Genomic DNA, 12,410 nt, shown 5'->3' with positions numbered 1-12,410 from the left:
TAAGGAGGTCCGGGAGTGAGTGTTTCACCTTTTGCTACAAGTTTAGGTATTAGTTGCCCCAGGTTTTATGGTGAGAGATGAGACGAACTCATTAAGGATTCAAATCTTACGCAGAGCACATTGCATCTAGGGAGTTTGAAAAACTTGTGACATTGGACCGTCTGCTATGACCAATCTATGCTTCCTGATTTACTCTAATGACGGATGAGAAATTTCTGTAGAGTCGAACCGACCATCTTCAGAATTAATTGGATCGTAAGAACTGAATACGTAAATTATAAAAAAATAGAAGTTTAGGTATAAGTTGTCCTCGGAGGGCATGGTGCCATGGTAAGCAATAGATCGGTTATATGGGGGGATCGCCTTCAAAATTAATTGATTTCAAGAGTTGGATATCTGGATTATCTCATACAACGAGGGTTCAATTCTATACTCGTAGGGTATATTATACATCTTGGTACTCGAACTGTTAGTGATGCTAGGTGCCGCATCAAGAGGTGCTTGGGCTTCCTAGATTTACTCGGTGGGTGAACCAGGAGAGAAGGTTACCAATCTTTAGGATTAGTTAGAACGAAAAGTTGGATACTTGAATTATCAATAAAAAAAAGTTTAGGTATAAATTTTTAGATTTGTGAGTTTATTCATATTTGACTATCTCTTCTTTTGTTTATAAATATATAACTCTTTTGTTTATAAATATATAACTCTTGTCTTATGAACTAGAACAATCAAATTAATCTAACACAATATGATGGTTTATTAGCAAAACTAAAAAATTTAGATAATTTGTTGTTAAAAAATATTAAAATTACCCAAAGGTAGCATAAAACATAGGAGATATTGATTATGCCATGACGAATAGATCTAGATTGAACTAACAAGAGCTTATAATGAGTCATGTGATATCAACAAAATGATAATAATTTTTATGAAATTTATTTATTTATTTGTAAAATAATTTTAATTTTTTATGCCATACTAATTTTATACTTTATAATATTATTTTTAAGAATAATACTATGTTTATATTAGTTTATATATATATATATATATACTTACAAAATTTTCAATTAATAATAATAATAAAAGGAATTGCCATTTCCAGCCTCACAGATCCCTCGCATCAGCCAACTGGCGACGATAAAACAACCACTAGTTGGTCGCAGGTAGCGGATAAGGAAGAACACGAGCGCCACGTGTAACGCGCGTACCGCACTTTCACAAAACGCCATGCACTTTCCGGCGCATCCTCTCAGTGGCCGCGATCGCCCGCATGCGGACGTCCTCCTCGTTCGACATGAGGACCGTCCATGAGGTCTGTCCAACGAAGGATCTATCTCCGCATAGGTACTTCTTTGCGCGGCGGCGCGCAAGTAACTCGCCCAAATTCAGAAGCTTTTCCACTTCCGGTGCGGCTTTGCCACGTTATCACCATCCCAACCACTAACATGGCTCCACGTAGCACAGTCTCCTGCATGAGTCTCTGCTGCTGCTGTCAGCCACAAAAAAATCGGAATTTATTTATTTTTAAAAAGTAATTAATTAAACTTCTCGAACAGTCCTCCTCTTCTCCTCCATATATTTCATTTAAATTTCACTTTTTATATTTCTGCTGAGGGTTGTGGAAAGCCACGAGAAAATTCGTGGCTGAGATTGCTCCGCCAACCGTCGAGAAGACGAGGCCGCCTCCGCCCACGGCCGCCGCTTCTTCCTTCTCCAGTCGCCATTGCCGCCGACCTCCGCTTCCATTCGATGTAAGTCAACGCTTCGTCTTGCTTCCTCCCTCTAGGTTTCGTATCTGATTCGCTCTGGTATGCAGAAGAGGCTTTTAGTGGGGATGGCTTGGTGCTCGTAGTGCTGCAAATTTGTCGCCTGAGGTGGTTTTCGAGCTTCTGCTACCTAGGGTTCCAGTTGTCGGCCGCTCTTTTGTTGTGGATCTCTTGTTTTCTTTTTGGGTGTAGATCAAGGCGACTGGACTGATTGGGATCAGGGGTAAGTCACTTTATTTCCTCTTATTTCGGAGTTCTTCTAGTGTGCTGTTAGATGACGGTGATGTGTCTTTAGTGAGATACCTGCTGGCTGCTGCTCCAAATCGAGCATCTGGTTGGAGACATTGAGGGTGGATTTGTTTTTTATTCGACGGCTTGAAGTCCCGCTGATCTATACTTGTTCCCTTCTCTTGGCGCTGCTTCATCGATTCGAGATAAGAGTATGGAAGGGAACTCCTCCGATGAAGAGTTGGGTGTTATTAAGGTCTGGGATCACAGACGTCTCAATTGGTATTTTTTCCGCCTTTGAATTCATGCATAAAGGTCTTGTCATGTAGAAAAGGAAGCCATATACGATCACCAAGCAAAGGGAGAAGTGGACTCAGGAAGAGCACACCCTCTTTCTTGAAGCTTTGAAACTCTATGGGAGAGCATGGCAACGCATTGAAGGTTCGTGGATATTTGATCATGATGGCATTTTACTGAATATAGCCTTTTCTCCCCTGAATATTTTTTTTTCAAAGTCGAGTTCCCAGTGGCCTTACTGCCACAGATCAAGTCGAAAGAATAACAAAAACATTGCAGTTATTTGTAGCAGTAAGCGGTAATTCATCACAGATTAATCTATCAACTTTTTTTCTTGGTTTATGGGCTTGTTACAGAACATATTGGCACAAAGACGGCAGTGCAAATTAGGAGTCATGCACAAAAGTTCTTCACCAAGGTCAGTTGCTTTTATACATATCCATGAGTGGAATCCACTGATTACTAACGTTTTCGGTTTCTTTTATAGAGGGGATGTTTTGATGTTTGCTTAATTCAACTAGAAGGTTAATTTCTCTGTTGTTGCAGTTACTTCTTGATCGACTTTACTTATCTGGAAACTCTCTCTGATAGTGAAATTGTTCCACATGAGCCTGAATAATCATTCACTTTCTTGAAGAGTTGTAGTCAGTATATACCATTTGCACTGAAATTAATTTGGTTCTATTTTAAGATACTGGTCAGTTTGCTCCATCACTTTGCCTTAAGAAACTCTAACTTGCATGGTTGCTAGTCAATTTCATGTACATCTATCAATCTAAATTTGGTTGGATTTTTTACCTGCTAGTCTCAAGACACTTAAATCAAGCTTGAGAATCTAGCTTGAGGACTTATTATTGAAGTTTTTCTTAAAAAATTAGGTCTTGCAGTAGTGTTCACTTAAGTCTACGCACCATTAGGTTGAGAGAGATTGCAAACTGAAAATTACGTGCAAAGGATCTCCGATAAGCTAATTCTAAGTTAAATTCATGTTGTAATCTACTCTGGAAATTAGCTTGCAGAAATTGACAGAAAGAAGTTTTGAAAGGAATCTTGAAATTGAAAGGGTATAATAGGAAGAAAAATAGTGATGTGTACGGTTTGGTAAAATTCAATTAATGAGGCGTGATTCGGTAAAAACTAACTAAAAGGGGCATGATCATCAAACAACCTAGTAATGTTTACAATTATTTTTGTTGTATCGCACTTTTATCTGTGATGCTTAAAATCATTGTCTTTATCAAGATTCATAGTGTTCATATTTTGGTTTCTCGAAGCATTTTGGTGAAGATCAGCATGATACTATTGATTTCATTGGACTACTTATCAAGTATTCTAGTTTTTTATTTTTATTACAAAGAAGGAATATTATCACATAAGTCTTATTTATCCGCTAGGTTTGCCATCACAAAGAAGGCATCTTGCCATTTCTTCTGCAACAGTATTCTTTTCCTGGAGAAGAACTACTAAATCCAGAAGAGTTGACTAACATTTCTAGGTCAAGAGATGATGCTTATAAATATCTTGCATAGATCATTCTTCCTTTTAAGGACAGACTTAGTAGCTGAATCATGCCATATAATAACAGACTATAGTGTGTGCTCTCAGAGGGCCTTTCTCTTTGATCATACTTAGAAGGCATCATTAACCAGATATATAGCCAATTCATGGGCAATCATTTTGAAAAAGAGAAAACAGGAGCCACACTACATATAAGATGCAGTGTTCCCATGTTGAATATAATTTACAGGTAAGTTTTAACATAATCCATATAAAATTTTCATTAATTTTCTTCTTTTATGGTGTTTTTGCTTAATTAAACATGCAAGTTATGTCTATTTTTTTGCGACTGTCTTTATTAATTTCTCCGGTGGTTCTACCTTAATGTTTAACACATGCCTTGATTTGTTGGGCACTTGACAAAAATACATGCACTGTTATCAACTTGTAAATAAACGCTCTTCACATAATACATTTTCAGCTGTCAGTTTGTAAATGTTTCTAAGAGGAAGATTATTAAGATCATTATTAGTTTCAAGGGAAATATTTTAAGGCCAAATTTTCAATCTGGGCTTGGTCCCCAGATATAATTTTTTATATATTTTATGTATTTATATACTCTATTGTAATCACAAGCTTGCAACATCTTAACACATAGGATAGTACTTATATTTTAAGCAATTTTTATTCTAAAATGTGTTTTTCTTATTTGCATTTATTATTTTCATATTATTTAATTTTTCTTGTTATATTTATTATAAAGTTGTAATTATGAACTTGTACATTGTTGGTTTTCTATGGTGCCAGGGTTGGACAAAATTTTGGGAACCTGAAAATATCCTAATTGTTTGAACAAAAAAAGGAATGGAAGAGACCTTTTTTGAAAAAATTACCCGAATAGGGTTCCTTTAGAATGATTTTTCAAAAATAACCTTGACTGTTGTTGAAATCTCATAGGTCATTGAAGTTGGCCAAGCATTGTTGGAGTTCACTACTGATTGTCGGTTTGAGTTTCACTATAGTAACTCATTGATTGGAGAAATTTATTATGTTAAATAGAAACTGAAAATGTTCTCCTCGATGAGATTTGAATCCTTGATCTCTTAAGAAGAAAAATCCTCCCTCTACCAACTTGGCTACTTACCACATCTTTAAAAAGGATTGTAAAACACTATAACTTTGGTTTGCACAAAAGTGACCTTTCCCAAAACATAATTTTGTACAAACCATTTAGTCAAAACATGATTTTATGCCATAGAGATTCATTGGCTTTAATTTTTATATGTAAGAATCAGTAGACCTCACTAATGCTGTGTTTAATGTTTTTCACATTTTTTGGCACTATAGTAAGTGCAAAATACATGGTTTTATTCCCAAGTAAGTTTATGCAGACATTCTTACACCTTACTAATAACATTTAGTTTGCAAAATGAAAAAGTAATAGAGACATAATAATTTTTACCTAAAACTTATAATATAATAGTAAAACTAAAAAAGTGATGTTTAGAAGTAAATTCTGTTCAACCAAAACCAAGTCAATAAGTTTAGTTTGATTTTAATTTGGTTTGCATGCTTATTCAATTAAGTTTCAAAAGAAAAATATTGGACTGATTTAATTTGGTTTGGTAGAACCTAATATACACTCCAAGTGTTGTCTGGTGGGATGTAGAGATATTTGCATATGAGAATAGATGTACCTTTTTGGCACATAACATGTTTTAAACCAAACATGATTTTGCATTTTTATAGTACCAAAAAAAATATGGAAATATTTAAAATTTTGCTAGTGAGATATTGTGATGGCTAGAAATGGAATCAAAACCCAACATGTATCGCTGTTGTACCATCAAAATATGGTTTTGCGAAATGTTATTAGTAAAGTTCTAGTGATGTCTACATAGAGAATGAAAGCTAATAAATACTTATATGACACTTTGAGCATTTTTTAAGTGCCAAGAAATGTCTAAATATTAGAAATATGATTAGTTAGGAGTGAGATGTAGCGATACTTACATATGAGAATGCAAGCTAACGAATATTTTTTTGGTATAAAATTATATTTTGAACATGATTTTTCATAATATATGTTTGGGCAACAACTATGTATATTGATTTGTTGTACCTTGTAATTAGATGTGGTAATTTGCCAAGTGCATAGAAGGTGGGAGCTGGTATTCAGAGGTGAAACATAGAACTCACCAAAATCATCTGTTATGGGTTAGTACACTTAGGTCAAGAAAGTCAAGATCTGGTTCAATTGGCAGTGACACGACAGAGGCAAGGCCTGATCTCATGGCTGACTGGCTCAGTTCGGTGCCCAACCCCTCAGCTAGCTCGGCTCGATGCCCCGCACTCTAAGCCCGAGCTCTCCCCTCTAGCTCAGTTGTCGATCTCCGACTCGACCCTCTGGTCAACCGTCCAATCTCTCCCCTCTAGCTCAGTGGCCGATCTTCGACTCTAGCTCCGACCGACTTCCTCGACTTCATGACCAAGCTCATGCCCGACTCCTAGACCGCTCGACCGCCCAAGCTCCCCACTTTAGCCCAGTGGTCGAGTTGCGGCTCGGCTCCTTGGTCAACCGACTCTGCAACTCACTCAACGCCCCACTTGGTGCTTCACTGGCTTTGCTCTCGAATGAATCCATGATCTCCTAGCTAGAGATCGACCCCTCAGTCAGCTCCGCCTCTTCGAGTCCGCGCTTCTGCCAAGATCGCCACCAAAAGGATATGTGCAATTATATAATATTTGATGGTAGCTCACCTACCTCATCAGTACAATATGATTAACGTAGCATGGTCCTGGACCATATCAGGTATGGGCAATAAGACCCTTAATTACCGTGGTGATAGGATATTCTCCTTACCGACGATGGGATATCTCCCTCAATGACTCCATATAATAACCCTGCTTCTCACAGGCACAGGTACACGGATACACAATCAACACTCTCCTTCTCTAACATTTCGGTTCTTCTTCTCCATCTCTGGTTCGCGGTGTGACTTGAGTGTCGGAGTGGTTAAGTCCAGGACACCTCCCTGGCCTCCATCCTCACCCTCCTTCTCTTTGTAGCCTGACAGGAGCTCCACCGTCTGCGGATTTTGCGTGACCTCACCATCATCAGCCGGTGACTCATCCATAGGTGATCTCAAGCAGGAACATCATCAAAGGGTATAATCTGGTATTTGAGATCAACTTAAATGTCTCATATATCCACAAATTTCTATTATAGGGTATTTATCATCATCCTTAGTCCAGTCAATGATCAATTCCAACGAGATTCTGTTGAACATCGAGTATGTTTTGAAAAATCTCTAACAAGGGTCCTGATTCAAGCCTTTTAAAGAGGAGACTTCAGGCTCTTTTTGAAAAAAAGGGCCTATTAGGGCTTTTTGCATTAAAATTTGTTGGCTTGATTTCAGACTTCGGTCTTGCTTCAACAAGATATATTGGCCCAACTCACATCAAGCTTTGTATATCCAATGATTGGCTCTATATGGGTGACCTCCATGGCTAGCATGGTCCAATCTAGGCAATTGAACTTGGAGACAAACTATCTATTCTTGTGTTACTACATGTCTTTCTATTTTTGGTGGCCAACTCAATTCCTACAATTCCAAATTGCATAGTTATTTTTATCTCTCCTATAGCACTTTTTGTTCATAGTCATGAGCTAACTGCATACTATTAGAAGCCACTCATTCTCCTAGCCCTTCAATCTTGGATTTTAGTGGTTCTAAGAATTTGTATGATAATTGTTGATTACTAAATACACTTGGGGATATTTACTCTATTTTACTTTACCAATTGCTCTAGAACTTTAATCAAAGGAATTGATAAATCCTATTTCTTTCTACCTCTACCACTTGCTTTTCACCTAGCTTGGTGTTCTTCTAGCTTAATTTATATCAATAAACATAATTTTTCTCTCATTATATTGATTTAGGATTGCATTATTGGAGATCAGAATGAAGGCGAGTCGTTTATCTCAGTATTAAATGTCCATGTTGAATTTGTTCATCGTTGCACTATTGTTGCTTCCTCTACTTCATATTCATAGTTGGTCGGTTCCTCCTTATTTTCCATTTGTAGAAAATGATTCATGTTTTTTTATGTCTAAATTTTATAGTCTCTCATCCACTAATCTCATCTACTTGGAAACAAAGTCGTATTTGGTTTCTAGTCATCTGAACTTTGGAAGTTTATCATGTTCATCTGATACAGGTGGTTCTTGTTGAAACTGGGATCCTCCATCCTACATGGATAAGTGTGGTGCTCCATTAGAAGTGTGTCTCCTAATCAAATGATTAGTTATTTTGTGATAGAATGGACTCTATTGCATGTAAAGAGCTAGGCCTTAGCTATTGAGTTTTGATGAACATGAGGTAGTTCCACGTGGACAAGTGTGGTGGTACATCATGTCTATATAGTAGAAGAGTGCCCCCTCTTAAATGATAAGTTCCACCCAAATTTTTATTAGTTCTAGGTGCTAAGATAAAATCCAATTTGGGCTTTATATTTATATTTAGTACTCACAAATGTTTCTCTATTCTATTTCTATATTTGTTGTCTCTCTAGGGTAGCTTTCAGACTTCCATGTATATTTTTCACAAATATAGTACTCTATATATTTGTTGTCCTTATTTGCATGTTGATAGACCCACAAGCCTAACTCAATATGCAAAAATGCCCTCATGAGCTTATTCAGTTATTTTCATTATATATTTACTCATTTGTCATTACACCCTTACCTACTACTTGATTGATATTTTTAACCATTCACTCTTCACCTACTTCTGGAGTGAATGACACTTTGGAGATCTTTGGGGGAAATATAGTAGTACTCTTTATGATACATGGAATTCAGTGTTTACAAATATTCTTGTAAGAATTTTCCATATTGATGACAAATAAACAGAGAAAAAGAAAAGAATTTCCAAAATTTTATTTTACAGACTATTGAATGCTACGACTGGTAATTTGATTGGATACGTATTGTATAAAAGAAACATAAATTTTGAGTTCTAAACAGTTGATTAGAAAAAAAAAAGATTGTACGGCTAAACCAAGTCAAATTACAGCTTGAAAAAGAAGCAGTTGAGAAAGGTATCGCCCCAGGACAAGTTCATGATATAGATATACCTCCTCCAAGACCTAAAAGAAAATCAAGCAGTCCATATCCAAGAAAGTCCAGCATTGGCACTCCCACTTCCGAAGCAATGAGCAGAAACCAAGAAAAATCAATGCCTCTCCTTGGCGAAAATCAAGTAGTAGACATCAAAAGTGATTCTTCTGGAGAGGTAACCACTTGTTTTTCTAGGTTTTCATGAAATTAATATATTTGCGCATTTTCCAATACTTATATATTTGTTAGCTGCTTTGATTAGAATTTAATGGCAACACAGAAATTATCAAGTAAAGGGATTTCAGAATATGCCAATTGCTCAGAAGTTGTTACTACATCTAAAGATGCAAAATCTAATTCCATCTCTTCTTTAAACAAGATCTCTTCCAGCCATAGCGTATTTATTGAATTCTTGCCAACTAAGGAGACAATGCCGGAGAAGATTGCAGCCGACAAGTCTTCAGCTCCTCTTGAGAATAATAAATCTTTTATAGAAGAAGAAACTGTAGAACACCAAAGAAAGTGTTCACGGCAGCAAAGCAATTTGGGTCTAGAAGATGAAGGAAAAACATCAAAACTTGAAGGGCTGACAATACTAGATTCATCTGAAGGTGATCAAACCCATGCAAATAAGTCTACTTTGCATGTTAGCAATGGTGGACAGAGCATGCAAATTGATTCATCTGATAGCCAGAACCATTTTTTACTAACTAACCAAGTAGGTGTCGAAGCAAATGGAAGCCTAGCTTCTACTATACCAGTCCAGGATGCATCGACAATCAGTTATTTTCATCACCCGCATACAGCCCCTGTACCTCTTACCCATCTTCACAATGATCAAGATGTGTATAGGTCATTCCTCAACTCATCCACATTTCCAAGTCTTATTGTTTCTACCTTGCTACAAAATCCAGCAGTTCATGCTGCAGCAAACCTTGCTGCAACATTCTGCCCATCTACGGTGCTTCATTCAACCCCATATATCCAAGAAGTTCATAATGCACATATGAATCCAACTCCAAGCTTGGAGGCTATAGCTGCAGCTACAGTTTCTGCTGCGGCTGCATGGTGGGCAACTCAGGGTCTATTGCCGTGTTTTCCTCCTCTTGCTGGTTTTGCATTTGCTCCTCCAAACAGAAATGTTCCCTGTACAGGCATAGCTCAACTTCCAGTTCATGTTACAGCTAATGAGAATTTTCCAAAAGAGATGCAGCAAATTGAAGATCAAAATAAATCTGAGGCTATAAAACCTCAGCATGCCTCTTCTAAATCATCATCTTCTTCTGGCTCTGATGATTGTGATGGAATAGATGAGAATTCTAAGGAGCTTAAAGACACAGGATCCAGCAAGATAAAGACATTAGCAGGTCACAGATCTTCTGATTTAGACAAGGCTAGGAATCAGAAGAAAGTGGATCGCTCTTCTTGTGGATCCAATACGGCATCAAGTAGCGACGTAGAAACATACACCATGGAGAAGAAACATGAAAAAGTGAATGATGAGGGGAACAAAGACTACGACAATTTTTCGAAATGTGGGTTCAACAATTACAGGCTCAGAAGTAGCGGAAGTTTGAATGAATCCTTGAAGGTATCTTCAGAGGTTATAATATGATAATTTCTTCTGACCAATTAATCAATTGGACATTCAAGTATGTATCACTGCATATCTAATATATCTTGTATTTGTTAGGGTCGACTAGCCTTCCAAGCATTGTTTGATCGGGAAGTACTTCCACAAAGTTTTTCACCTCCACATACTGAGAAAGCTACCACTTTGAGTAAGAAAGAAGCCAGTGAATCAAAAGTTAATCACAAGAAGACCGAATGCTGTGCAACCAATCTGAACCAACAAGGCGACAAGTCAAAGGAAGAAATGTGTATAGCACATGAAACGCGCAAGGTTCATCAATCAGGATTTAAGCCTTATAGGAGGTGTTCAGTAGCAGCTGAAAGCAACGCATTAGCTGAAGGAACTGGTAACAAAAGGATTCGTCTGCAAGGAGAAGCTTCCTCTTGACTACATGCTCACAAAGAATCATTCGTCTTCTCCTATGTTGTTCTATGAATTCACAGATGGTGCCATAAAATTTTAGAACTCATCTAATTATATCCTTAATTCATCCAGTAGGCCTCCCACTTGGTAAACTACTCAAGAACCTGTATTTAAGCAAACTAAACTAAATAATTTTTTTTCATGGCTGTTTGTGACATGGTCAAATTGTAATCATATAACTGCAAGTGCTTGGTCTAGCCAAGTGTAGACCATGGATATGCTTCTTTGCTGAATGAAGACACAGATGATCTACACACCCTGTCAACTCAGTTCAGAGAATTGTTGGCAGTCCATCCGAACTTCCTTATGATACTCTCAATTATGAGGTAAGTCAACTTCTGCCGCTGCATTTTGATCCACTTGGAATTCCTGTTTCCGCTGCCTTTGGTCTCCTTGGTGCACCATTACAGCAGAAACAATTTCTGTTGTTTTTTGGATGGAGTAGTAGCTGCGAAAATATTTGTTGCTGCGCTGTTGTAGGTGAAGTCTGCTTTGAAGCAATTTCCTTCTTTTGTTGAAACGTAGATTGAAAAACATGTTCACTCAGGAAGAGTGGAAAGTCAGGAAGACTACATCAGGTCATCCACAGCTACAAAGTCTACAGGTGCCATAAATTTCATTTGCTGTGCTTCATTCGGTTTGCTACACTTGTAACATTTGGGAAGCAAAAGATAATTTTGTTTCTTCAGTGTGTTATTCCATGTTTGATGTATTTCTCGTGTACTTGGACTCGATAGAGTGCATATTCAAGTGACGATCCTTTGGACTTCTCTTACAGTTTGCACACTTGGATGATGCGAAGAAGCATCGAGTCTCAGTCAATTCTTACCCTTATCTTGTTCTCACTATGGCCACAATGAATGAGGTTTTTTTTATTGAGAATTGAATAACATCTCATGTTGCACCTTTTTTATGTGATGTGTGAATCATGGTCTTAGTACAAAATGATGGATATACAATTTTAAAGGGAAGACACAAGATTCTTGCTTCTATGATTGAAATGGGAAAAAGCGACCTTAGATGAGAAATGTGTGGTTGTTGTCCAATTATACATGTCGAATGAAGTTCTGAAAAAGCCAAAAATTAAATTAGTGCTCAATGACTTCGAGAAATTGGAGTCAAGTACATGATAAAAACTGGCTTAATTTCTAAAGTCAAACTAAAAAGAGGCAAAGATGACAACGTGAACTTAAGAGCTTGGCTTGTCAGTATTCTAAAAACTAAAGGCATATTATTAACAATTGTTAGAAGTTGAAAAAGAAATATAAATAAAAAAAATTTTTTTTCTTTTGTGGCAATAGATTGAAGGAGTAAATCACGATGATGAAACCGTCTCAATTTCTGTTCTTATGTGATAATCTACTACTCGAATATCAACTCAATTATGTTCGTAGGGGTTTTTTTTCTTTCGGAAACTAACTAGTGTTGTAAAAGAGAACTT

At 37.1% G+C, this 12,410-nt stretch overlaps 1 protein-coding gene and 1 long non-coding RNA gene across 4 annotated transcripts; both read left to right on the top strand.

Moving 5' to 3' along the window:
• The first annotated feature begins 1,629 nt into the window (after window positions 1–1,629).
• Window positions 1,630–2,080, top strand: LOC141848043 (uncharacterized). The gene is made up of 3 exons (XR_012603456.1): window positions 1,630–1,754; window positions 1,820–1,992; window positions 2,065–2,080. It is a non-coding gene; the product is annotated as an uncharacterized LOC141848043 (long non-coding RNA).
• Window positions 2,081–2,085: 5 nt separating this feature from the next.
• On the top strand, window positions 2,086–11,111 carry LOC141848042 (protein CCA1-like). 3 transcript variants are annotated; one of them, XM_074736154.1, is made up of 6 exons: window positions 2,086–2,253; window positions 2,327–2,438; window positions 2,651–2,712; window positions 8,870–9,088; window positions 9,293–10,504; window positions 10,607–11,111. In XM_074736154.1, the coding sequence occupies exons 1-6, from the start codon at window positions 2,212–2,214 to the stop codon at window positions 10,931–10,933; spliced, it is 1,974 nt and encodes a 657-aa protein (XP_074592255.1). In that variant the 5' UTR covers window positions 2,086–2,211; the 3' UTR covers window positions 10,934–11,111. The 3 variants fall into 3 exon arrangements, with proteins under 3 accessions (XP_074592255.1, XP_074592254.1, XP_074592253.1); XM_074736153.1 differs by having other exon boundaries at window positions 9,194–10,504; XM_074736152.1 differs by having other exon boundaries at window positions 9,176–10,504.
• The last annotated feature ends 1,299 nt before the right edge of the window (window positions 11,112–12,410 follow it).

This window comes from Curcuma longa, chromosome 16, assembly GCF_044706935.1.
Source record: "Curcuma longa cultivar G26 ecotype Majalengka, Jawa Barat chromosome 16, ITB_CL_G26_1.1, whole genome shotgun sequence".
NCBI lineage: Eukaryota > Viridiplantae > Streptophyta > Magnoliopsida > Zingiberales > Zingiberaceae > Curcuma > Curcuma longa.
The sequence above is the reverse complement of the archived record's forward strand: the minus strand, read 5'-3'. Positions and strand labels throughout refer to the sequence as shown.